The sequence below is a fragment of the Metschnikowia bicuspidata genome (assembly GCF_001664035.1).
Source record: "Metschnikowia bicuspidata var. bicuspidata NRRL YB-4993 chromosome Unknown METBIscaffold_3, whole genome shotgun sequence".
NCBI classification, from domain to species: Eukaryota; Fungi; Ascomycota; class Pichiomycetes; order Serinales; family Metschnikowiaceae; genus Metschnikowia; species Metschnikowia bicuspidata.
Window position 1 is genome coordinate 2426566 of NW_017387733.1, and position 25496 is coordinate 2452061.

Here is a 25496-nt window from a genome sequence, read left to right on the forward strand (position 1 = left end):
TGAAATGTTGCCTGACTTTGATAGCTCACCTTCCACGATGCGAAGCGTGCCATCTCCGATTTTGGCAGAGTATTTTACATGCTAGCAGCCAAATACTCACGGACCTTGGCGCTCAACACTGGGTCAGCCTTAATCTTCAACTGCATCTTGGTGGCTTCAGCGAAAGAAGTAGCTTGCACCTTCTCCTCAAAAGTTCTAGCCAAGTCAGAACCTTCCTCGAACAAAGCAACAGCCTCTTCGGGCTTGTCGGTTTGCAACTTCACCTGGGCGAGGGAAATCCTGGCGATTTCAGACTTAGGGTCCAATTCACACGCCTTTGTGAGCAACTCTTCAGCGATAGGCAATTGTTCAGGGCCCTCTCTGGAGATTAAGGAAGCCTTGTTAATCAAAGGCACAGCGCCAACACTGTAGTTTGGCAAAGCCTCCTGCAATCTGGCAGCAATTTCGTATTGCTTGATAGCTCCCTGAATGTCGCCGTGGTCAGCCAAGATTTCACCGTAGTAGTTCAAGATCTCAGGCGAGGTTGGGAATTTCAATCTGGCCTCGTTGAAAGACTTCTCAGACTCTTCGAACTTACCTTGCTTGTAAATGATGCATGCCAATTGGATATAAGCATAAAGGTTCTCAGGGTTGTATTGTTTGGCCTTCTTGAAGTTCTCCTCAGCCTTGTCCAAATCAGAGGTAAGGTAGTACAACTGGCCCAAATGGTAATATACGTCGCCGTTCTCAGGGTCAGGCTTTTGTGCGAGTTCGAAGTCAGCAAGAGCTTCAGTGAACGAGGATTTGTCGGCGTTGATCAAAGCTCTCATGATGTATGTTCTTGGTCTTGGCTTGAGGGCAACGGCCTGGTCAATGAGGGCCGAGGCCTCGGTGGGCTCGTTCTTCATGAACTTGAAGGCAGCGAGGTACTCCAAGGCGATGGATGCAGTGGCCGCTTCGGAGGAAGTCTTGTCCAAGGAGTCGATGTTGTATGCCTTGACAGCCTGGTTCAACAAGGAGTCGGCGTTTTCATATCCCTCGACAGTGTTGGCGTCGATGTTGGCCAACGCCTCGAACAAGAACTTGTCACCGCCAGTGGACTCCTCCGAGATCCCTTCAGGGGCAGTTTCAGGAACGTAAGTACCGAAGAAAGACCCAATGGTCGAGGCGGAGGGCAACTCAGGCACTCTGTTCTTCAAGTTGGCCTCGACGATCTTCAAGGAATGTTTCTGCAAAACTTTCTCCAAGGACTGCTCGACGGACTTGGAGTTGAAGCCACCGAAAATGGTCAAGGCAGTCAAGTCAAGCATGGACTCGGGGTATTTCTCCAAGGCTTCGTATGAGTTGGCACGGCGCAAGATGCACTTGACGTAGTCACGCTTGATGTTGATGGCCGCGGTGGCATCTTCGATGACCTGTTCGTGCTTGTCCAAGGCGGCGTAGCAGGCGGATCTGTTTGAGTAGAACACTGGGTCCTGTTTCACCTGCAACGCGGCGGAGTAGAAGGTGATGGCGTCTTCAAAGTTCTCCGCCTTGTACCTGTCGTTTCCGGCTTTCTTCAAAGAGAGGGCCCATTCCTCCTTTTCCAGGTCGGAGAGCTTGGCAATGAGCTCTTCGGTGATTTCGGGGAAGCCCTGGCTGTTGACAGGGTATGGCGCCTTGGCTTCAGCGGCAGAGGTGGTGTCTTTTTTCGAAGTCTCTCCGTTGGCCTTCGTGCCATTGGAGTCACCGGCGCCCTTGGTCGACTTCTTCTTCTTGGACTTCTTCTTTTTGGACGCAGGCTCAGAAGCAGCGGTCGTGGCCTGCGACTGGGCGTAGTAGTAGTACGCTCCCACGGCAGAGGCACTGGCCAAGGCCGCAGCGACAATGGCGGTCTTGTTTCTGGCTAAGAAACTGGACTCAGGCATGTTGGTATGGTGTGATGTGTTTATTCACCAGGGTGGATCTCGAGTCTTCTCGCGTGGAAAACGTTGGTGAGATTTTTCTGTCAACGAAAAGATACCGGGACTGGATGCAGAACCGGGAGATTAGTCTCTGACCTGGCTAGCAATGACCGAAAAAAAACGGAATGTTTTCACGGAGTGGGTGCTTCGAAAGTAGTGCTAGTTTCGAAGTCGGACGCAGAAAACAAATGTGTCTGTCAGGCTGTGGACACTGGAACTATAAGGACTGAGGGTGCGCCCGCTGCTTTTCATATTTTTTTCACCGAGCCTCACGGCACCGCAACGCTCTCCTGGGGCACCTAAAACCAGGATTCCACGCAGGACGTCCTCGGCATTGCCGTTTGGTTGTTCAGATATTGGGAGTGCATAACTTTTATTTTTGGACTGAGGCAGTATTTTCCCATTAGGAACACTACGGTCTACCTTGGATTGTCGCCACTTTGATTATTTGTGGCAATGGTCAACATTGTTCGAGCCTCGCGTACGCGAGACTGGGTCCCGAAGCGTTTGAAATCTGATTGGGCATGGCCATGCTCACCTTTGATTGCGCGCCTCCGTCGATTGTTCCATGTTATTCCTGCCGAGCCTAATTAGCCCAAAACTTTTGTGTGATATAACTAGTATGCAAACGAGAGCGCATATGTGATCCCAGAGGCCCGCCAGATCGTACATCAAAGAGCTTACCTTTAGAAGTCTATAAATGCTCTAACTGTGTATTTGCCCTAAGCTCCGTACCTGTAGCGAGCCCTCTGATGCTCAGAATCGTCTTGGTACGAGCTTTCTCGAACCACATCATCGTAGGTAGGTAGTGGCGCAGATTCATCATCATGTCCATTTTGTGAAAAATCCGTGGGAGAAGAGAGACCTGACTTTTTCTCGTTGGGATAAGGCAGGGACTGCTGAGACCGTCTTTCAGGCAAAGGGGGCTTGAGGTCGGACGGCTGGCCACTGCTGAAACTGCCGTTTCTTGAGTCGGAGACCTTGCCTAGGCTAGTCCCTGAAGCGTTTGAATGCAAGTTGCTGGTGAGCTTGAGCCCACTCAACACCTGGATATCCGGACAGAAAATGTCCACGTACCTCACCTTTTCGCTCACTTCTCGTGATGAACCAGCCTCCAAGACCTTTTCACTTGAAAACCCTGCAACCACAGACAATCCATAGCCCCTTGCAATATTACAAGTGTGGAAGGTGGGAGCAAGGTTTCGCGGTAGACGGAAATTCTCATAGTACTTGCTGGGGATTTCCAACTCGTAGGCATTGGGCCCAAGAAACCCTGAGCTTGTAGCGGAAGATGACCTTTGTCTTTTGCATTTTCGCAAGTCAAACTGCAAGTTCTGATACGTGTTGTAACACAATGGAAGCGTTTCTTGAGCTCTGGACTGATGAATCTCGCTGGAATTGCCGTCATTGTCTAATACTGACAATATTGTGACGGAAGTAAGCTCAAACTTGAGGCTTTGTAGGTAGACAATTCCTAACCCATTCGACTGGTCAGCCTTCCCATAGTCTGCCAAAGAGTATTTTGCAGGGTCGACTTCAGAAACAAGATATAGCTTGAACGTGGGGGCAGTTGTGGGCGATAGACTGGGTGGGTGTGGCATTCTCATTTCAAATGCAAAAGGGACATCGATCCTTTGAACAGCCAATTCAGGTTTTGCCTGGGGTCTGGAGGGCAAGGAGGGCTGGGATTTGGGAGAGCCTGAAGCGAAGAAGGAGCCAAAGAATCTGCTACCACCCTTTTGTTCTGGGGTCGCGGGCAAAAGCTTCTTAGAAGCCGGCACTTTCACGCCGACTACCTCCGGAAGTCTGTTTTTGAAAACGACCTCTTTTCGGAAAAATCTTTCCCTATATTCTTCAAATTGTTGCCCTTCTCTGTAGGGACTGTACTGATTGTTCAAGTCGAGAGGAAGAAAAACAAACGGGTCAAAGGCTCTCATGTTAGCCTTTAAGATTGACGATCTTTTGCACGTGACTTTGACGAAGTACTTGATACTGGCCATTCCATTCATGTCTGGCAAAGACGGGGGGAGTTGAGAATCAATATGGTATTCTTGGGCTTGAGGCTGCTGGCTCTTGCCTTGAGCGGGGCGGCCAGGATTGCTTATCCCCAGGATGTAGTTATTTGCCGACTTCATAATCGTTCTGCTATTGAAGTTTCCATTGTTGATCACCAAATCAAAGTTGTTCTTGCTGAACAGAATCTTATTGGATATTCCTGTTAGCTTCTTGCATGAATTGGAAAGAGGGATCTTGAATTGAAATCCATGGGTATAGGTGCCTGGGGCAAGAGTGAAGTCCTTCGATTGAGACACATTTCTCACGTTCTCGGGAGGAAAGACGATCACGGAGTCGTAGAGAATCTTGTGAGTGTCTTGACGAAATTTGTCCTTCGCATCTCTTTTGCTCTTTTTTGCGTCTCTTTTCTGATCTCGTCTGCTTCTATTTTCTCTTCGTTGCGTGTCTGCTCTGCCTGGAATCACAAGTTGGGTCTCAGCAACACCTTCAAGTTTGACCTGAATGTAGGATAAAGTCAACGCTGTTGTGGTGGTGAGTTTCACGACCCCACTGATGATGTCATAATTCGTGAAAGTCCCACCTGTCTTGCTTTTGTCAATCTCAATTTGCACGTCGTATCCCATGGCGCTAGGGCTTACGGAACGAATTACGGCTTGTCCAAACCCTAATGATCAGGCTGTCGATAAATGCAGTATTGCTAGTGTCTCAATGCTATCTTTAGAGCCGCACATGACCGACGACGCACACAGCCTTGGTGGCCATGGACCGATCACGACGCTAATGAAAGGCAATATTTGATGTTTGCGTAACTTCGAGAAAAGCATTGAAATAGATTAGTTAGTGATTGTCAATATTTGTCGGCCAGGGCTAAGTTCATTATTTTCGGAGATCTTGCTATGATTGCCACATAGTTCAATACACAGGCAAAACTCCACGAGAGGGCAGTTCTGCACACTGTAGCAAACTTCGTCTACCCATGCGCTTTTTCCACACTCATCCCACAACACTCCGAATGTTTTCACGTATTAGCCGAACCCGTTTACCACATCAAACGTTCAGCCCATACAACTTGACTAGATCTTTCAACTCATCCTTCAGAATGTCCGCTCCTCAAACTACCCAAGTCGAGGTCATCCAGCAAGGTGACGGTAAGACCTTCCCTAAGGTTGGTGACACTGTCACCATCCACTACACCGGTACCTTGGAAAACGGAAAGAAGTTTGACTCTTCTCGTGACAGAGGTAAGGCTTTCCAGTGCACAATTGGCGTCGGTCAAGTCATCAAGGGCTGGGACACTGGTATCCCAAAGTTGTCTGTTGGTACCCAGGCCAAGTTGACTATCCCAGGTCACGAGGCTTACGGTCCAAGAGGCTTCCCAGGCTTGATTCCTCCAAACGCCACTTTGGTTTTCGATGTTGAATTGTTGGGTGTCAACTAATTATGCTTCAAATCTTTTATAGCTAATGCTTGATATAGATCCTCGAACCAATCACTTTCACGTTTGCCTGTAGTGCAACTGTAGGCAAGTTCAACTTGTAATGCATGTCGTAGACTTGCAATTGGGGCAACTCAACATTCGAGTTATTGGCTTCAGTGACGTAAGTGCCAAAGTATTCGAGTTTGTGCTGACAAAAGGGCAAGATAGGAGTGATTGTTTGCTTTAAAGGTAATTCATTTCTCACATCTTCAAACTCCCATGAAATTCCCTTGTTTAATGCTATGTCTGTGATCAATGCCGTGGAAAGTGTGACGATCCGCGATGTCGGGTTCTCTATAGTGAAACACAAATGGACCAGAGCATCAATATGATCAACGTGTACCAAGACTCGAGGGTCTTGTAGAGGCATATCGAAAACTTCGTCTTTTGTTTCGAAATTGTTTTCCATGTTGGAGCCATTTCGCTTGTATGAGAAGCTTATACTTGCAACCATGTTCACATTCGTTGTTGTGGGGCGATATCTACCACTTGTTACGAATTGACGGACATGAGTCAGGTCTTCAGACGACAGTTCACTCAACCAAGAGAAGGATACCTCAGGATTAGTGGAACGCAAATGAAATTTAGTTTCTGTTATAGAGACATCGCCCGACAGCAAAAGACCATGGATGTCTTGTAGTAGTGAATTCAACAGCCACGCCCTCGAGAGGAGAGGCATAGAAAGCCCTTCTGAGCTGTGTTTTACCACGAAAGGGTTTGGAATGGAAGATGTCTTATCGTCGTAAGAGCATGGCGTGATGGTAAGCTTTGGCGAAAAAGGACATGCTAGAACGCTTATCTCTAGTTGCTTGATATGATATTCTGAAACTTCCGCCAACGCACTCGTTACAATGAGTTTGAAGTATAGCACGGCTTTAAGTTTCATATCCTTTGGTACCATGGAGCTTGGAGACTTTGAGATACATACGCGCAAATTGTGCTTGCGCTGCTTTGTCTTCAGCTGAAGCGCTTCAAGTAAATCCATTGGCTCATCGTCTTTCATTTGATCCCAATTGGCTTGCGCGTGCAATTCTTTTGTTTCGATCATGTCTTCGTAAACTATTGTCTCAACCAAAAGCTTTACGCTTTTGCATCCAACATTTGCCAATGAACTTTCAGGAAACACAAGTTTGACGGCTGTCTCAAGTTTCTCGCCAATTATAATTGAGTCGAATTCGGATTCAGTCTCGATCATCAAGTTGGGTTTATATGGTTTCACAAATACTTTGCAGGCGACCCGGCCTTTCAACTCCTTTTGCGTTCTGATAGATAGTCCATGCTGATTTGGGGCATACACATCAAAAGTTTGTCCAATCTTTTGCTGATCGACAATCACCAGCTCATTCTTGCCGAATTGATATTCACCTGATTCAAGCTTAATTCCAATTGTGAGTGCGAAACACATCTCAGTAACCAGTAGCCATCCAGTATTTGAGGCTTCATGCTTCATTTGCAACACAAGCGTATGTTCTCCAAAATTTGAGAGATTAAACGCAGCTTTATTGCATTCCAAAGTTGCGGATTGAATTTGCTCATTCTGGTTACCAGTGTCAGTGATACTGAATACTGTCTTGTTGTCGTACTTGACAACGACATTGTTTAGCATTATGTCAACCTTGCTACCGGGAATTGCTCTCTCGATAATTTCGGCATTAAAAGCAGATTCAAGCTTGATTTGAGTGACCACCGTGTCATAAACCCGCACTTCATGGTTTAAAGACTGATTGAACAATGAAACTTCTGCATTCACAAACAGCGACAGGCTATTTAAATCAACGACAGAACAACTTGACAAGTCGAAATCTGGTAGAGGCTCAATGGGTGTTGCAAAAATAGAAAGATTTGCAAGCTGTTTAAGAGCAGTTGACAAATCTCCAGAATTTATCGCAGCTGATAATAGTTTGTTCGACAACGATTGGTAGACTGCCGCCCAAGCCGGTAATGTGCACTTTGACTGCGCCTCTTCATAAAAATGACTGGACTTCTTGTAATCACCTAGGGCCACATAGGTGTCTGCAATGTCGACAAGCAAAAGCATATCGAGTGACGCAAGAAATGCAGAGTTTGATGTCATTGTAGACTCTTGTGCCAGTCCATAAAGCTTTATTTTATATGCTAGGATATCACTGATACTAGTGAAGCGGTCGCTGAGAGGTTCTGAATTGAGAAAGGAGTCTCCAAGGGTAGAGAGCTCACTGGCAGCTCTCTTATATAGTAGATTGGGACTCGTGACCAACACAGATCCGTCCGATAAAATAAGACCACCAAGAAATTCAATTTGATCTTTTGGTTTCTTTGCTTCATGAAATTCTTGTGAAATGGTGTATGGTACGAGTTCCACTAGCTCAGCAAACCAATGATACTGAGTGGCGGCCCATATACTGATATCGTGCTGTGAGTGCGCAGATAATAAATCTGTGACTGCTCGAACATGCGATCTGTGTCTATTCATAGCCAAGACAGATCTCTCAATAGAAAAGTATCCGCGTACAAGATGTATGGCTACAATGTCAAGTAGCGTGCGCCACTGTATGTAAACTTTCCGGTCATGGGGAGTTCTAGACTTACTAAAGAAGTGGGCAACATTCTTCGCAAGTAACTCGAACAAGCCAGCATAAGACTGCTCCAATAAAGGAATACTAGACTCAATATTGTGCGGATGCATGAATTGGAGAAGGACAGCTTGTTTGACTATATTTCTCGTTTCAAGGATCTTTGGCAGTAGCTCAATACTGGACTTGACCTCGGATCTGGGCATGGTGTAGTATTTCTTGAATCTCTGCTTTACGCGAAGCTCAATTCCGGAGTAGAAATCAGTTGCTGATGTTTTCAATGCATTGAGCAAAGACGAGGCCAACATTTCACATTCTGTCTCCATGGATTCCACCAGAAGCAGCAAGTGGAAAAGTCCCAGGAGATTGGCTAGACCTGAAGCTTGTCTTAAGTGAGCAATGCGGTCTTGTATCCCGACACTATCTGTAGCAGAGGAGACCACAATGGCCACAAATCGGACATTGTGATTCAAGTACTTTGCTCGGGTGGCTGTGAGTGTTTCTGCGAGCTGAGCATCATTTTCTGCATTTGCGAGGCTGAAGCTACACACAACAGCAAAAGGGACGTCATCAACATATTTGCTAAACCACTTACTTGAAATCACTCCGCTAGGGAAGAGATCAGACAGAGTGTTGAATGGTGATAGTGGGGAGTGTGCACCCGTCACTCGAGACTTATGCGACAAGATGCTCGTTTCAATCTCACTTTCCGAAGCTGCGTAACGGATATGGAATTTTGTTGCCAGTAGCCTGTTCTTGATGATCACGTTATCCCAAACTGGATGCGATAGTTGAGCACGGTCTAGATGAGACCTGAGATATTTGGCTTCAGGGCCCTGACCAAGAGCAATTTTCACGAGCGGCGCAAGTTGCGTCGTAAATGATGGCTCATAAAATTCCATGCTGTGTGACTCAATTTGATGACTGGCAAAACTTGTCTGAATCGTATGAGATATAGGTTGCGTAAGAGTGATGTTCCGGCTCATGCCTTCGGTGCGAGGTGTTGCTGCAGGAGCCTGGGGCACGCAGTAAGAATAATACTTGAGTGGCAAAAAAGGCCGATTTTCAAAACGAGACTACTTCAGGTCTAATTCTGGAGAAAAGGAAAGTCAGTCACGTTGTTTGCATGGAAAATTGACACCGAAACTTTGTATAGGATGCGCATGCCTCTATTTTATACCCCATTCTCTATTCGAAGGGCACTGCGTAGTAATCTGTTCGCAGTCGATAGTGCGAAGAAGCAACTGGGCCGCGAGCATCGATTCCACGATTCTACACTTTTAGATAGCTCAAGTGTACAGTCTTCCTTCTTCTTGCACAACATACGAGTACATATTACGCGAGTAATGTCTGACCCTATCAACGCCAATCCAACTATCATCGACGTGTCCAGCTTGCCCACCAGGCTAGATACGCTTAGTAAAGAAAAGGACGCGAAGCGAGAGTTGGTTGATAGAATTCTTTCGCTTTCGCTATATCCACAAATCAATAGCGTGGCACCCCCAGACGAGGTACCTGAACTTATTTCTGAAGGCGAGCTCAGCGCTACTAGCGACGAGGAGCTTGACTTTGATGAGGATGACGAGGACGAGGAAATCATCGATGCGCAAGAAATTTTTGACTTGATTGCCACCATTTCCGACCCTGAGCACCCGCTCACGTTGGCTCAGCTTGCAGTGGTAAACCTTTCAGACATCACGGTGACACACGGGACCGACAAGAAGCGCGACATTTCTGAGGTCTTGATCAAAATCACGCCCACCATCACCCATTGCTCGTTGGCCACTTTGATTGGGTTGGGAATTCGCGTGCGTCTTGAGAGGCTGCTCCCCCCAAGATTCCGGATCCGGATATTGATCAAGGAGGGCACGCACCAGTCGGAAAACCAGGTCAACAAGCAGCTCAATGACAAGGAACGAGTGGCCGCTGCATGTGAAAATGACCAGTTGCTCTCGGTGATTCTGCAAATGCTCAGCACATGCAAGTAAAGTCTCTTGATCGGGACGTTTGAAATTCCGTTAAAGATGCTCCATGTAAAGGATTGAAGTAAGTATTCGAATATGATATCGCAAGTAAGGCTGTGCAAGTGAGGTTGTGCAAGGACAGTGTTTAGTGCAATACAATGAATCCACCTCAAAACAGAATGTCGCGCACGAGTCCTGCTTGCGCCTTGGCGATGATCATATGGCAGATATCTGCAACCACAAACTTGAAGACATGGTTCTTAATAAACTCCATAAGCGTGACCAAGTTGGCCTGGGACCCCCGCCGGCCGAAACCCGCGACAAGAGCCTCGATGTTTTCACCAAGCGTTTTTGTTTGTGAATAGAAATGATACTTGTCTTTTTGATTTTCTATTCTCTGTGTGGTACTGACCAGAAAGCGACGTGAAGAATAGCCGTCGGTGTCCCCCTGCCCGGGAGCTCCGACTAAGCTGAGATATGACGGGGTCGAGGAAGCGCTCAAAGAGGCCGGGTCCGCAACCTCCAGATCTCTTCTTTTCACAAGCTTATTGTAGAACTTCGACTTCAGCAAAAGCCCGTTCATCTGGGATGACTTTTGAGTCACGAATTGATGAGTATTAGAGGGTTCCGAGGGAGGGGTCTCCGGTGATATTTGCAGAGTTCTTCCTGGATTCCCCGAGACCCTGTCCTCATTCGGCGGCAACAGCACAGGCTTCAAATGTTGGTTAAGTCCAAAGATTGATAGCTTCCGTTTGCCCAGTAAGAGATCTCGGGAGAAAGTCGACATGCGGTTGCTGTTTTTGGACATGCTCCCGGTTCGCGTCGACGCAGACGATACGCTCATCGTATCAGTGTCAGCTGGGTAGTCTTTAATGGACAAGCTCAATTCGCTCACATGATCTAGTTCGGACGTGTCTTCTATCTGTGGCTCTTCGGACTGAACCGCTGTAAAGTCAGGAGATAGCTCAGTCATTCTATACTCGGCCACGCGGGTCTCGAAGGACCTCAATAAATGATCGTCAAGCATGAAGTATTCTCCGTTGTTCAAGCTATCTAAGACGCGGGCAAGCATTGCATTGATGTCCTTTAACAACGCGACTTTCACCTTCAGGTGAGGGATGCCTATTTCGCTGAGTAGCCAAAGGTCGCTTGGAATTGCTATGTGCGGCAAAATCTCCACCAACGACACGTGCGTTTTGGCTTTGTACGAGGCTGGGTCTAGTATCGAGCTTTCGTCCTTGAGGTTCAACGCTCGTGATAGAAACATGCTCATGAACAAATACTTGGTACGTTCTAGAGGCACTGAGATCTGGTGTGTCTGGAACAGCTCGAAATCTGGGATCCGTTCGCTGGCATTGTACGACCGCATCGGTGGTCGTGTTGGTTTGATCGAGCCTATAATTTATGGTGTGCTGAGTGCCTTGGTTGGCCAATGATGATATTAACGTGAGTGGGTAGGGCCCCGTTGCAACAGACAGACCTGTTTTGCGGTATGGAGTGCATATATACGCTGGCGCCAAAACATCTCGCTGTTGATGCAGAGTGGAACAATGCGCTTTGGCCAGTGTCTGGCGGTCAGAAAAGCAGATTTGCAGGGTACTCTGGACCTAGCAGAATGTCGTATCGGACCGACGTGGCTGCCTTTCCAGCCCGCCTGTTCATACGGTTGTGGATATAGTCCGCGCTTGGAATCCCAATTGGCAGATGGACACGTATTCCATGATTAGTCCTGCCTGCGTCGATGCAGTGTGAGAACAGACGCGAACAAGCACGGCTGACACAGGAGCCAATAAACGTCACTCTATCTGGCGCAGGATCCCGGGCCCCCGGCACTGGCGGGAGTAAAATTCAAATAGTCTGGATATTTCATATCGTTTGATAAACTGGCCGCAGCTCTGGAAACTCACGTTGCATATTTATTCATTCGCCCTGCTGCTTGCACCGTTCTATATTGAATCAGCATGAGGTCTCTGACACTTTGAAGGAGTATCCTTCCGTTGCATTTCCGGCAACTGAAACTGGCATGTCTTACTAGTTGATTAGTTCAGCCATATCAGAGAAGTCGTGCTCAAATTCGCTGACGTTCCCCACTCATGCTCCTGCATCAGTTGTCTAGCAGTGGCCAGCATTTCGAAAACAGTATGAAAGGATGCATTCGCCAAAAATATGCATTGGCACTCCGTTTCTTTATACTTGATGAAGCCTCTTGCATCCTAAAGGAGTCAAAAACTTAGCACTGTTTGGGGCAAGAATGGTATCGGCACCAGGCCCAAGTCACAGGTCTGCACTCACAAGTCTCACGTGACGCAGTTCGTGGGGAAATGCGCAACTACAAACCGTAATCTCGTTTCTGTCTACCAGACCGTTGGACATTGGTGGACTTAAAACCAAGTCTGTGTCGCACTCCCCGAATTAGATCAAATGCTTGGAGACAAAAAGCCCAAGTTTCGCTTCTCGTTCAGTATCAACGACTTGTCGAAGATACCGCACACTTCTGGGTATTGCTATGCCGAGCTCTCGGTTGCGGACGGGAATCCTAGCAGATTTCGTGCAGCCTTGGCTCTGATCAAGCCCTTTTCTTCGCTGTCAAAAGACTCCACAGACAGTGATCTCTCCTCAGTGTCATCAAGTGGAGCCAGTCTGAATCTGGAGAACAAAGCTTCTTCGCATTCGTCGACGCGACGGATTCAAGTACGCACGCCTCGGTATCGTATCCATAATTTCAAGTGCCAGTTCAACTTCTCCATGACTTGCAACTTAAAGTTCTCGCTTCGTAGAAAAGACGATATGCTCGGGGACAAGTACATCTTGCTTCGTGTCTATTACATCACGGAGAAGCACTCCAGACACGACCACCCGATGGAGTTGGGCGAGGTGAAATTGAACTTGACGGAGTATTTGAACTTCAGAGAGCCTGTGACGGCCAAATATCTCCTTCAGGAATCTAAAGTGAACTCAATTCTAAACCTAACTATCAGCCTAGAAGAGCTCCCCGCAGACTTCGAATTCCACACGCAGTTGAGTATTGACAATTCTAAGCACACTCAGCCCAATACAAGCTCGAGCCTCGGTATTTCGAGCGCATCGGAAAAAGGAACGAAGTCGTTCAATGTGCCCCAGTTTCAGCGCCAGGCAGTGTTCGGTGGTCTAGACGGTGTTATCAATCCGCAAGCAAATAAAGAGACAGGTCGAAGTCTGCCTCAGCAAGCCGATTCCGTGTCGGGTGCACAAAGTGAAGACGAAGAAGCCGACGGGGAGAATACTTTGCAACCTGATAGACACATCACATCAGTAGGAACAAAACCAATTGAAGATGTCATTGTCGACCCAATCATCGGTAGTTTATACCGGAAGATTCTTGAGTCTTCGTGGGATCCTGACTTACATGTTCTTCTCAAACTCACGCCACAGAAAGTGGTAGACGATATTTTTGACCTGGAGAAAGATCCTTCGAAAATGGAGAGTAACCTACAACACTATCGAGACTTGCGACCAGCAGACAACGATGATTTGAAAAATGTGGATGGGCTTATGATAGAGTCTAAATTTAGGAATAACTTGAAGAGCTGGTCGGTCTCTTGGACGTGAAAAATCCGCGGTTTAACGACTTGGCTGACCGTCTCAAGAAAAACCCTTCTAGATGGCAGATGTCTTCCTTCGTCCATATCTTGTGTTTGATCCGCGAGAGTCGCTCTCTTGCTCTCAGAAGAGGAAGTGTGTTTGGCCATGACTTGGAAGTTCTTCCGTCCCTCGAAGCATTGTCAGACCCCTCCTGGATCTTTTGGAGCTCTTCAAGAAGATTGCCCAATCGATTATCTAGTGAAACCGGCGTCATGAATGCGTAATCGGGTGCCTGGCGGAGGGGAGTATCCTGCAGTGAGCTTCGTGTCACGCATCGTAAGTTCGATGAAACATACGGCAAAGCCTTGCAGTAGTTACAATGTGCATGCCCCTGGAGCTGGCAAGCTTGATTGATACAGCGTAAGCCTCTGGTGTCCCGAAAGCCTCTGAACTTTCCGTGGTTGATGAAGCGGAGTAGATTTATACCAGCTGCGTTGCAGCCACGATTTTCGTCTTGGATTTGGCTTATACCTGTGCCAGTTTGCAGGCCAGCTGGTACTGCGTTTTCTGTATTGGGCATTATAACCGAAAGATGTGAGGTCTTGAGGCGCCAGGAAATTATTGCAAAATATAAATAGAGCTAATTATACGATCAATAGCAGCAAGCACTGTGTTTGAGCCAACCAATATCAATGGGCATATGAAGTATGCAAAAAATAATGCAAATTCATACGAGAACCAAAGAAATCGCCGAGAAGCATTTGTGTTATACTGGAATTTTCCCATGCGTAATATAGTTTTTTTTTTGTGTTGTATTCCGCGAGCTCACATTTATCATCAAGCCTTGACAGAATAAACCGCACGTCTCGTCTGCTGAGTCAATACATGCAAACTCTCCATTCAAAATAACCACTATTTAAAAATAGAAAAAAAAAGAAAATTAGTATCTGTGACGTATGAAATTGTTCGCGTATTCAAAGCATCGACTGAACACATCATTAGGGCAAATCTATTACCTGCAACACCTGTTCTAACTAGCATAGTTCCTTCTGCCGTACCCTCCATTTCCTCCATTTCCTCCATTTCCACCAGCTCTCAGTGATCCGTTGAAGTTACGGTTATCACGGTTATCACGACTGTAGTCATTATTGTAGTTTCTCCTCTGGAAGCCTCCCGTGCCTCTCCTTTTCTGATTTCTGTTTCTTTGCTCCATATTCATCATGTTTTGCTCCTTTGCCTGGTCCATCACCAGGTCTGGCAATCTAAGGAATTTTATGTGAGCACCACGTACGTATATCTCGTTCATTTTCTGAAATTTCTCACCGTTGTTGAAGTTATATACCACATCGGTCAACGTCAAGTTCATCCACGAGTCACAGTTGTTTAATTTCCCGTAAACGGTCTCGCCGTTTTTCAACTCCACAAGAATTTCTTGTTTTTTGATGCTTGTTAGCATGTATAAAGGTAACTGTATAAGAGTTAGTATTCTCCACAAGCCACTTAGTCAAACAGTCTACGGGAACATACCATTTTGGGGCCAAGAAATGTATTGGAAAGTCTGGTGGGGATAATTCCTCACTACATGTAAGTTTGCACTTGAAGGCTGGATGGTGTACTGTGACGCGCACGACCTTTAGTAGCAGAAGCAACATTTCAAAACATCAATCTCGATTTATCATTCTCAAGTGGGGGAAAAGTCACTCAGATTTTTATTTCAGCTACATCTCTGTGATAGAATCAATGGTGGGTTACATGTTTTTGCTGTAAAACTATGAGCTTGTCGTGATTTGGTATCCCCAATCACATCAGTTGTCTTGAGGTGGTACGGATGCGCCTCTCAAGGTCAACGGATATGGCGCTTCTTCGCCGTCTTCATCGGCATTATCGCCTAATCTAAATCCCACATAATCGTCGGTCTCCAAGCCTTGTGCGGCTTCCTGCAAAGAGCCCAAGTCACCGGGGGTCATCAAACCGATTTTGCTCCGGGGCGAGCCTGGCACTGAGAGTGGCCTGGTCAATTTCAAGTTCAGGCTGTTCTGGAAGGGATTATTACCGTTTTTGAACATGTGTGGGTAAGCGCGCTTCAAGGACAATTGCCTGGCTTTAACATACTCGAGTCCCATTCTCTTCCAGTCCAACAAATCAGATAATCTCTCAGTTCTGTTCCTCTGGTTGATTCTCTGTCTCCTTGTCTTCTCTGTGAAATCAAACATGTAGTCAACGAGTTGATTGATAGACTCATCAACGGACTTTTGTCTGCGGTCGACAATGTAGATTCCATAGTCGCTAGTGTTCTCGATCAAATCCTCCATGTAGCCACCAAAGCCAGACAAGTTCGTCGTGATAGATGGAACACCCATGACGGTACATTCTGCTGGAGTATATCCCCAAGGCTCGTAGTACGAGGGGAACACTCCCAAGTGACATCCTCTCACAAATTCCTCGTAATCCAAGGACAAAATGGGGTTGTTTGCATTGAGGAACTCCGGGTGAAAAATGATTTTGACCCTGTCTTCCGGCTTGTTGAACAACTGCACACGACGAATCTGGTTTAAGATTGGATCGTTGGCATCATCTGTCATGTTGTGTGTAACAATTGGGGGCAAGCCTTCTCTTTTCAAAGCGAAAATTCTTCTTTTCAACAAAACTCTGTCTGCTGGCTTAATCAAAGCATCAATAGATGGGACTTCATCTCCGTTAGAGTTGGAAATGGCATGCGAGTTAGGGAACCTAGCACAGTGTTCGAACAAACGTTCCCCAATCTTTTTTTGGACTTCTGAAATGGTGTTTTCCAATTGCTTGACCACAGCCTGTCCTTTTAATGTTTCGACGGTATAAGAGTTGATTTTTCCTGGCATAATGATGAACGCGACGATGGTCATTTTTGAGTTAGCCTGCTTCAATCTGTGGTTCAATCTGGCCAACGACTCGATGAAAAAATCAGCACCTTTATTTCTGAACTCGTATCTTCCAGCTATGAAGAAGTACAAGGTATTGTCCAAGTCGAAGTCATAATTGCCGTAGAAATGGCCCTTCACGAACTCATTGATTTTCTCCTTGTTCATCGCATGCAAATTCTGGAATTCGTGCACGGCAGAGAATTTTACGACATTCAAACCATTGGGCAAAACCCCGTCTGGCTTTCTCTTCAACAAGTGCTCAGACTCGTACGCTGTAATATGCGAGACGGTAGTGAATACATCGGCCGAATGTGTGGCAGAGCGCTCAATACAATAACGGTGATAAATACCTCTCTTGCCTGCCTCGGCGTCCACGTCAAAATATTGCAAATTGTTGTAGAAGTCCGTGGACCCAGCACACAAGTACCGTCCGAGCAATGTGGCATGGGTGGTGAAGATGGTGGTGACGTCGATTTTCCGTTTGCGACAAAGCGGCAACGCGACTCCAGCCAACCACTCATGGCAGTGGCAAATCACTGCCCGCTCCCGGTCGTGGTAGACTAACTCGCCCAAAAACCATGCCACAAGATAGCCCAAAAGAATGGCGTCATTGGTCTCGGAATCGTGGTCTGGCGTTGGTATGCCCGCGGCGTTCCAAAGATCGGCCTTCCACTCATTCAACTTGTACCCTGCAGATTGGATATCAAACAAAAGCACGCGTGGAGCTCCTTCAATCAACCACCTGCCATAGAGCCACTTGATGCCCCGCTCACTCATAGAATCCAATGTCTTTTGAACAAGCGGGTCCGCCACAGGGATTTCTTCCACTTCAATTTGGGCACTTTCATGGTGGAGTGGGCCAATTAAAGTATACCGTTCTCTGTACTCGGCTACAGTGATGAGGGCCTTGGACTTGAGCACCGAATATATGCCTCCAACTTTATGGGCGACTTCAGTAGCAACCTCGAAAAGAAGATGGTTCTGGATGTCCCTTGTCATTATTTTTCCTTTGAGATCTTTCGAGTCTTTTTTTTCGTTTGTTTTGTGTCTTCTAGTAAAACTAGCTCGCGGTTATCTTACCAAAGCTGTGAAGGTTTTCGAAACGTACACCTGAAACCTAGGATTGAACTTTCTAGGATTACTCAACAGGCAGAAACAGCGAAACACTTCAGACTGTGTGAAGGTGATGAGCAGGGTCGATTTGAAGTTTCCAAGTTTTCGCCGATGTAAGCAAGTTGGTGTGTTTCAAAAGAATGTAATACGCAGCGGTAAAAAGTTGGGCATTCTTATCGATAAGTCGGTGCGAAGCTGGCTGGGGTAGTGGAGTGATAGTGGGGCGCCCAATGCATGTACGAGATTAGATGCCAAAGGAGGGGAAGCACCACAGTAAATGCCGGATCTTCCCGAAAAATAAAAGCTTAAAACAAAAAAACAAAAAACAAAAAACAAGCTCGGGAAAAGGCTGGAATATCTTATTTTCAAGCTGTTCTTGCAAAACGACAGTTTTTGCGTATCTGGAAATATGGCATCTCCCAGATTTTTGGACATGGTAATGGAATGAGTTGATGCGAGATCCCGTTCGTTCCGGTAGCTCGTATTATGGTAATTCGTGCTGGCCTATATACTACGGTGGGCCGACTGCGCGAACAGTGGTTCTATGCGTCAGTGACCATTTAGCCCCACTCCTCGGAATATCGGAAAATCTGGCGGTATATTTGGAGCTAGCTAGCAGAGGAATCATCTTTGAACGGAACAGAGCAAAATACGAGAACATTTTCGAGGCATTGTTAATTCAAGGGCCGTAGGGAGTGGCATGCACATCGCTACTTTATTTTTTATACCTCGCTTTACGTCGCAGGCTCTCGACAATTGGAAATAAAATATACTGCGGGGGTGCTCAGCCAGGTGGTCTCATACAGTATCAGGGATGCAACGTGAAGAATGGAGACATAATTCCTAGGCCGAGAGAGATAAAGAGAGGTCATGAAATTAAGCCAAAGGCAGAGTCAACTTTTTTTCGCTGCTTAGTTGGGATTATTAAATGGCCAACTGGATCTAGCTCCCGCGAGCTGAAAATTTGAGGTGGGGGAAGGCACTCGGTCAGGGCTCCTGACGACATACACGTGGAATCTTCAGTGTGTGGAGCGACACGAAGGACTCGAGTAGCTCGACCTCGCAAATACTTAGAGGAGAAGAACGATTATGAAATGCGAACAAAATTGCGATGAGAAATTGTTTATTGCTCCAAGCTAGAAATTTGAGTCAATTGACGTCGCCTCTTCTTTGTAAAACACTTTGATTAAAGGGAACAAAGGGTTATCATTATCTCCGTGTAGCAAATGCCCCGTTCTTATTAGACACATAAGTCGTGTTTTGGGAAGTGAATGTGAATTCTCCAGGCAAAGCAGATTTAATGTTTCCACCAGATCCGAATAAATTGCCTTTTGGATAGTCGGATTCCGAAGGTTTAGAAGGAAGTCTGAAGTCAAACACTTCCAGTCGCTTGAGATCTTCTTTGGAGCCCGATATCTTGGGAAACTGGAACTTGGGGTCACTCGAACCTGATCCACTACAAAACGAGAAAGACAAGTGGCCTTTTCCATCTTCGCTTTTGACATCAGGTCCATTTTTCAGAAGCTTTTGGAAAAGCAGCGTAGATTTATTTTCGGTGTTTTTGCCAAAGAGTGTTGTTTGTTCTTTCATATCTCCTTTAAGACCACAGTCTGTTTTGAACAAATTTTTGAAGTTAGGCGTTTGGCCAAACGAACTGGAGTTCGCGGTGTTGGCGCCAAATACTGAAGTACCGTGCGTGGTAGGATTGAAAAGCTTTCCAACTGCTGGATCAGAGTTGTGTTACTTACAGTAGTCTGTTTGAACACCACTGCAGGGTCATGAATATTCGAGGCAGTTTCAGGGGTGCTCCCAGAAGTGGCAAACGAATATTTTGGTGGATGTTTCAATGAAGCTGAAAAAATGTTTTCACTATTAGAAGATCGCGCTGTGCCATCAAATTTGTTGCTCGTGACAAAGACTTTTTTTGCGGCGAACATACTCTCTGTGTATCCACTATCAGTATTGACCGGATTGAAAGTTGTTCTTGGATCAAAGCCACGATACCTCAGGTATTTTCTATTTCTCATGGAGTCCGTTTCAATCTTGTTGAATAAAGCCTGACTAGGATGTGGATCATCCGTATCACTCGCTGTGTTGTCTTGGTTTCCGTCAATCATACCATTGAGTTGTCCCTTGAAGCTCTTTATGCCATCCTGTACCAGAATGTCTAGCCGAAAGTTTCGAAAATCATCAAGAGAACTATGAGACTTATTGTTCAGAGTCGTGTTTGGAAAAGTTGCGACGACGTTGTAAGAAGGATCAATCACCATGATCTCGGCCTTGTTCTCAATGCCTAGATCTTGAAAACTATTCACCTTTAAGTTACTGTATTTTGAGGGAACGGGTGACAGATACATATGACGCTTCAATAATCTTTTCTGGATGCGCAGTATGCCATTCCCAGCAATTTTAATATTGTTGAAACTTTCATTAAATTCAACGATTCTGGCTTGAATCACATTCATTTTTTGACCAGGCGTGTCAAAGTTTATCCAAATCAAATGAAGATCAATGTTTGACTGATGAGAGCCAATGTAGATGCCATTTAGCCGATTATTATTCAAGTCTTCTGTGTTTTGAGTCATAGCCCTGATCACTTCGTCAGCCCCAGGCACAAGTGTAGCTGTGACATTTATTTTTGGTTCTACTCTCACCAATGCATCACATCCAAAAGGAGCAAAAGATTTTGTAGTAGCCAGCCAGGTGGATCTGAGCATATCATAGGGTACTCGTCCATTGGGTGGTGGTGTGAGGTTATGTGTCAAAAGCACATAGTTTAAGGCTGACAAAGAAAGGAGCTGGCCGAGCAAATCATGGGATGTCGCCCGACGTAATAGTCTGTTTGCTTTGCGGAAAAACAAGCTTTTCTTTGTTTTGAACGGTATTTTGGACTCTGAGTCTTTGGCAAGTAAGCCCAAGTCATGCACTTCCCTTACATTCAAAAATTGTGGCGTGGGGATATTGAGCCCATATTCATTCGTGACAAAACCACATTCAAATGATGGGAATTCAATCATAATGTTTTGTATTGTTGATTTTGTCTTCCCGAACAGCGATTCCCTTGAATCACCATCCACCATCCATACATGCGATGTGTACTCATCTGTGAGGAACGCAATGGATCTTTGCCCAAATACCCCTGCCGATTCCCAATGAAGTCGAAACAAGGGTTGTAGAGCTACATTCTTAAGCAACCTAGTGAGATTAGTTACATCGATACTCCTCTTGTCTTCATTCTGATTTTGTGTCTCTTTAATGTGGACCCCAGGTTGTTTAGGTATATTCTCCATTGTGAAGGTTGCATTGGCGTGTCTATTCTCATACCTCTTTGCTTCATTATGTTTCGATCGTGTTTCGTGTACATCGTCTGGCGTTTCTTCGTGACAATTTACCAGTTTCTTCTCATCAACTTTACCGATGTAGTTGAGAGTTCTCAGCAGAATGTTGGAAACATAGACGTCTCCATTGCTGTATATCAACAAGTGCTCACCAAGCTTCAGGAAATCATTAATATTTAATATACTGATACTTGTTGTAGGAATCCAATTACATGTCAACGTATGGCCGCCGATAAAAATTGTGCCCTTTCCTGGTACTGAGTGAATTTTGCCTGAAAGGTTAATCATAGTCAGGGTACCCATAGGTTGGTAATCGCTCAAAAGTTCTTTCTTATGTGTAAAAGAGATTCCATAATTAGTAGCGCAGATAAAGTTTTGAAGATAATGTGTGTCTTTATCGCCACAGATGGTGTACCGAGTGTCGTCCAAGACAACATAGGCCTCCTTATTTTCTCTGCATGTAAATGATTGCAGATCCGAGGTAGTCCCATTGCGATCATCACGACCCACAGGAATCTTAATCTTTGGTTGTTCAGAATGTTCAGTATCATTATGGTTTACAATGACATCGACAGTAGGCTGTTCAGTATTAGATAAGACATTTTCGTCTTTTGGAGTCAATTTTTGAAACTTAGATAAGTTCTTAAAATACGTATCTTCTGCCATTCCTGAATTTTCAACGTCCCTACAAAGTTGGACGACGATTTCCAAAACATGACTCAAGTCTTTCCGGGAGCTCTGATTCAACGAGCTGTGAGAAGACAAGCAGGGAACCCCGGCAAAAAGAGCACGAGCGATGGTTTGGTTTCCTCTTCTAAATTGAGAAAAATGCCTGCTTAAGTGTGGAAAAAAGAAGCAAAATTCAGACATCGTCGAGGCCGCTAAGAATGCTTTGAAGTAAATCGAGGTCTGTAATTCAGATATCACGTCGTTCTTCATTCCGACCAAACTAATTGGGCCAGGAGAACAGAAGTTGGTGACGTTCATCAAAGTCTCCTTTGCTAAATCAGATATGTCTTTTGCGGGATCTTCCTTGCTAATTTCTAGCTCACCCAAGTTATTCATGTCTCTGGAAAATGCTCCCTGAATCTCTATACAGTGTGCTGAAACCCATGCCTGTCCTTTTGCAGGGGTGCTACTCACAATACAATCTTGGGTTGCCTCTGATCGTGACTCTGAGATTGAGCCCTTTTCTGGACTTGAAACTGAGGTCATCGCAATCATCAAGCTTCTTCCTCAGTGCATGGAATCAAACAGACCACCATTTGACTTGAGATCAAATGCGCATATCACGTGATGTAAACACGATACGTACGCTTTAGGGTTTCAATACCAATCATTATAACTTTCAAGCATAAAGCCCTACTTTCCCTATTTATTAGCACATAATAATGTCGTAGAAGGAGGCAAATACCAACAAATATTTCCTTAACATTTCCAAAATGAATTCATGGATTAAAAGCGAAACATAGATAGTGAAATATCGTTATACGATGTGTGTAATCTATCAGGTAGGTACAACTGTTTACAGCAGACGAAAGCCTTTTATTCAACTCATCTAGAAATTTTATATTAATGTTTGATGTGCTTATGCTAATCTTCCATTTCAGAATCCGAGTCAGCCCCCGATCCCAGAAATTGCGCTTGGTTTGACTTTCCATCAAAGCCAAGCCAGTCTCCTTGGTCTTCTTCTTCTTCTTCTTCTTCTTCTTCAATCACCTGTTCATCATCAGAGTTCTCTGCTTCATTCAGTGGTAAAAGTTTGTTCTCGTCAGCAGAATCGTTTCCATTTTCGTTACTCGGTGCCTCTTTAGGCGCCACAAGATATGCGTGCATGTACCCAGATCTCTTACTGAGCAAGACCACCTCCTTGGCCACACGAGCCAAAAACCTCTTGATAGTTCTCAAGTTTGGCTGAAATTCGAACTTGTGCTCGCTGATATATCTGCCATGGTGAGCAACAGTCTCCTTCACCCAAAGCAAATTAAATTCAATATGCTGACTTCCTTCTGTCCTGGTCATTTTCTCGGCCAAATACTTCAATAGTCTATTCACATAGACTGTAGGGATGTCGGCACACACCAACTTTATGTCCGACACAGGTATGTTTTCCACGACATTGTCAATCAAGTTGTCCTCGTTCAATCTGAACGCCATAACCAATGCAAATACCCAATTCTTCTCTCGGAGATTATCGGCTATGCTCTGTGGGGTTACGTCCATATCCAAGTCGAATGGATCGAATACAACAGATGAGTCAGTAGAGAAAATCAACAAGCCCTCAGTGGACGCAGCTGCAAAAGCAGAAGATGTGGGAGAAAATTTCACTGAAGTGACTCTCACTTGTGGTCTAAGACTACGCACACTTGGATCTCCACGGTGCGAGCCAGGTAAGCTCAAGTCGACTCTTGCCTCCTTATCAACTTCTTCACCCTGGGTATCAATCAAGTCGATGGAGATTCCTGCATCTGTAACTTTTTTGCTGTTCAACATCGTCAATGTTCCATCGAGAGACATGTTCTCAGATACAATGAATCTCTTGAGAAGGACCTCGTCCGCGATGTCGTAAAGACATATACTATTGTTGTTACCCCCTGCAATGAGGCTTAGTCCGTCGAAGGAATAGGATATAGTGGTGAAGTTCTTGGACCTGGCGCTGTTTTTCAGTGCAAATCTGTCCTCCAAGTGTCTTCCGGAAAACACATCTCTCCTGACATCGAGAATGTGCTCTTGCTTGGCTTCTTCGACATCATAAAACACTAGGTTGCCGTTAAGTGTACTGACTGCAACATGTTTGCTATCTGGACTCACGGCAAGAGCCAACACGTCATGTTCCACTTCAATTGGTTCGACTTGTTGCAGCCTACTAAAAATGTTCCAGATACGGATGGTTTTGTCCCAGGAACTGGAGGCCAACACTGAGCTTTCTGTTCCGAAGGCCAAGCACGAAATCGGGCCTTCATGTCCAGCCAAGGAATCCAAAAGGGACCCAGTTTGCACGGACCACACATAGATCTCAAATTCATCCTCCGAGCCAGCAACAACCACCTCACCCGAAGGATCGACGGCCATACTGTTGAACTGCACCCTTTTTGATGCTGTGAAGGTGCGGAAGTTACGGAAACGGATTAGGTCCCACGCTCTCACTGTGCCGTCCATGGAGGCCGAAAACATGACCTGGCCCTTTTTTGCAAACTCAACGGCACTGACAGCCCCTGTGTGCTCCGTGAATGTGTAAAGACAGAACCCGGAATGGATATCCCAGACCTTCAACTTTCCATCATCCGATGCCGTGACAGCACGGGATCCATCAGGAGAATAGCACACGGCATTCATAGCATCATAGTGACCCTGTTGCTTCAAGATGTACGATTCAGATTGCCATTCGTATACCAATAACTGACCAGCCTTAGACGAGCCAAATGCGAACCACTCTCCGGACTTATTGATGGTGACAGTATCGACTGTGTTTTGGCCCATGCTCAATTGCTGGATCATGTTGAATTCAGGAAGCTCGTACAATCGGAACTCTCCAGAAGTGAATCCCACGACCAAAATGTTGCTCTTTGCATGGAAGTCTGCACAGCTGACTTTGGTTCCCTCCATGTGGAAGTAGTGTTTGGAAACAATGCGCCACTGAGCGCCATCGCTCTTTTCTGCTTTGGGCGTGATATCTTCGGCGTCGCTGTCGCTTTCCATGCCTTCATCCTCATCTTCGCTTGACAGCTCATCCACGGCAATATATTCCCACTGAAACAATGCGCCGTCTTTACTAAGCGTGTAAATGATTTCTTGTGTCTCATTGAAAAACGCTCGCATGACGTAGTCGCGGTGGCCCGACATTGTCATAGCAGCCTCCTTGTCTTCGCTATGGAGAGAAAAGATTCTGGTGGTCATATCTTCGGCAGTAGAGATGACGAATCTCGAGTCCTGCGACCAGGTCACCGAGATCACGTCGCTGAAGTGGCCCGCATAGTTTCTGTAACGCACAAATGGTGCAAATTGCCTGTCCTCTGTGTAGTCAGGTGTTTTCCAAATTTGAACAAATCTGTCCAAGGCCACTGCAAAGAAATGACCGTCGTTGGAGAATTGTAGATCGTGTACCACGCCTTTAAAGTTGAAGTGGTGCAACACAACTCGGGACACAAAATTTACCAATACACCACGGCCGTCCTCGTCCACAGAGAGCATGAGAGTTGCCTGTTTATTCAAGGCAACCCTGGCAATGTTTTTCCGGTGTTGATAGCTGAATGTGAATGCCTTATTGCTGATCAAATCGAAGCAGCTGACTCTGTTTCCGACTGGACTCAAGATCTTGCTGCCATCTTCCGTGAACACCAAGTTTCCCTGACGGTAAACAGTTCCTACCAAGTTCGACAATCTAAAATCCGACTTCATGGCGCTGAAACTAGGTGAGAAAGATGAGCTTGGCTCCGGTGCATGAAGCGCATTTTTCACCGTGAGAGATGAGCGATGAGAACCACAGACAATCAACCATGCAGGATAGTACAAGTTTGGCACGGACTTTCACCTGATATGATAAGAGATATGTAGTATGAGTATACAATAAGTGCTAGGGTCACCAGTAAATACAAGACCGTCACTTCGTACTCCGAAATGTTTCATTTGACTTCGAACAAGCACGTCATCCCA

At 45.8% G+C, this 25496-nt stretch overlaps 11 protein-coding genes across 11 annotated transcripts; 3 read left to right on the forward strand and 8 right to left on the reverse strand.

Annotated features, from left to right (window-relative positions):
* Window positions 1-74: 74 nt before the first annotated feature.
* TOM70 (protein channel) lies at window positions 75-1886 on the reverse strand (the record flags this gene model as incomplete). Its single annotated transcript, XM_018858903.1, has 1 exon — window positions 75-1886. The coding sequence occupies one exon, from the start codon at window positions 1884-1886 to the stop codon at window positions 75-77; it is 1812 nt and encodes a 603-aa protein (XP_018712211.1).
* Window positions 1887-2644: 758 nt separating this feature from the next.
* On the reverse strand, window positions 2645-4561 carry METBIDRAFT_40759 (uncharacterized protein; the record flags this gene model as incomplete). Its single annotated transcript, XM_018857309.1, has 1 exon — window positions 2645-4561. The coding sequence occupies one exon, from the start codon at window positions 4559-4561 to the stop codon at window positions 2645-2647; it is 1917 nt and encodes a 638-aa protein (XP_018712212.1).
* Window positions 4562-5037: 476 nt separating this feature from the next.
* RBP1 (peptidylprolyl isomerase) lies at window positions 5038-5376 on the forward strand (the record flags this gene model as incomplete). Its single annotated transcript, XM_018857358.1, has 1 exon — window positions 5038-5376. The coding sequence occupies one exon, from the start codon at window positions 5038-5040 to the stop codon at window positions 5374-5376; it is 339 nt and encodes a 112-aa protein (XP_018712213.1).
* Window positions 5377-5398: 22 nt separating this feature from the next.
* METBIDRAFT_42364 (uncharacterized protein) lies at window positions 5399-8869 on the reverse strand (the record flags this gene model as incomplete). Its single annotated transcript, XM_018857536.1, has 1 exon — window positions 5399-8869. The coding sequence occupies one exon, from the start codon at window positions 8867-8869 to the stop codon at window positions 5399-5401; it is 3471 nt and encodes a 1156-aa protein (XP_018712214.1).
* A 178-nt stretch (window positions 8870-9047) lies between these two features.
* On the forward strand, window positions 9048-9955 carry METBIDRAFT_229914 (iron-sulfur cluster assembly protein; the record flags this gene model as incomplete). The annotated part of the gene is made up of 1 exon (XM_018855235.1): window positions 9048-9955. Exon 1 carries the CDS (start codon window positions 9125-9127, stop codon window positions 9953-9955), a length of 831 nt encoding a protein of 276 aa, XP_018712215.1. The 5' UTR covers window positions 9048-9124.
* Window positions 9956-10100: 145 nt separating this feature from the next.
* On the reverse strand, window positions 10101-11300 carry METBIDRAFT_12182 (uncharacterized protein; the record flags this gene model as incomplete). Its single annotated transcript, XM_018854186.1, has 1 exon — window positions 10101-11300. The coding sequence occupies one exon, from the start codon at window positions 11298-11300 to the stop codon at window positions 10101-10103; it is 1200 nt and encodes a 399-aa protein (XP_018712216.1).
* A 1052-nt stretch (window positions 11301-12352) lies between these two features.
* On the forward strand, window positions 12353-13519 carry METBIDRAFT_41576 (uncharacterized protein; the record flags this gene model as incomplete). Its single annotated transcript, XM_018857426.1, has 2 exons — window positions 12353-12479; window positions 12534-13519. The coding sequence occupies 2 exons, from the start codon at window positions 12353-12355 to the stop codon at window positions 13517-13519; spliced, it is 1113 nt and encodes a 370-aa protein (XP_018712217.1).
* A 1003-nt stretch (window positions 13520-14522) lies between these two features.
* Window positions 14523-15022, reverse strand: METBIDRAFT_12184 (U6 snRNA complex subunit; the record flags this gene model as incomplete). Its single annotated transcript, XM_018854187.1, has 2 exons — window positions 14523-14960; window positions 15020-15022. The coding sequence occupies 2 exons, from the start codon at window positions 15020-15022 to the stop codon at window positions 14523-14525; spliced, it is 441 nt and encodes a 146-aa protein (XP_018712218.1).
* Window positions 15023-15297: 275 nt separating this feature from the next.
* GSY1 (glycogen (starch) synthase) lies at window positions 15298-17391 on the reverse strand (the record flags this gene model as incomplete). The annotated part of the gene is made up of 1 exon (XM_018857308.1): window positions 15298-17391. The coding sequence occupies one exon, from the start codon at window positions 17389-17391 to the stop codon at window positions 15298-15300; it is 2094 nt and encodes a 697-aa protein (XP_018712219.1).
* A 1323-nt stretch (window positions 17392-18714) lies between these two features.
* Window positions 18715-22058, reverse strand: METBIDRAFT_12186 (uncharacterized protein; the record flags this gene model as incomplete). The annotated part of the gene is made up of 2 exons (XM_018854188.1): window positions 18715-19218; window positions 19254-22058. 2 exons carry the CDS (start codon window positions 22056-22058, stop codon window positions 18715-18717), a joined length of 3309 nt encoding a protein of 1102 aa, XP_018712220.1.
* Window positions 22059-22373: 315 nt separating this feature from the next.
* PWP2 (snoRNA-binding rRNA-processing protein) lies at window positions 22374-25273 on the reverse strand. Its single transcript, XM_018855997.1, has one exon. The coding sequence runs from the start codon at window positions 25239-25241 to the stop codon at window positions 22437-22439; it is 2805 nt and encodes a 934-aa protein (XP_018712221.1). The 5' UTR covers window positions 25242-25273; the 3' UTR covers window positions 22374-22436.
* Between the last annotated feature and the right edge of the window lie 223 nt (window positions 25274-25496).

Bases quoted from the DNA above. Each gene is read 5' to 3' on its own strand.
- PWP2 (XM_018855997.1), bottom strand. From the start codon at position 25,241: ATGAAGTCGGATTTTAGATTGTCGAACTTGGTAGGAACTGTTTACCGT.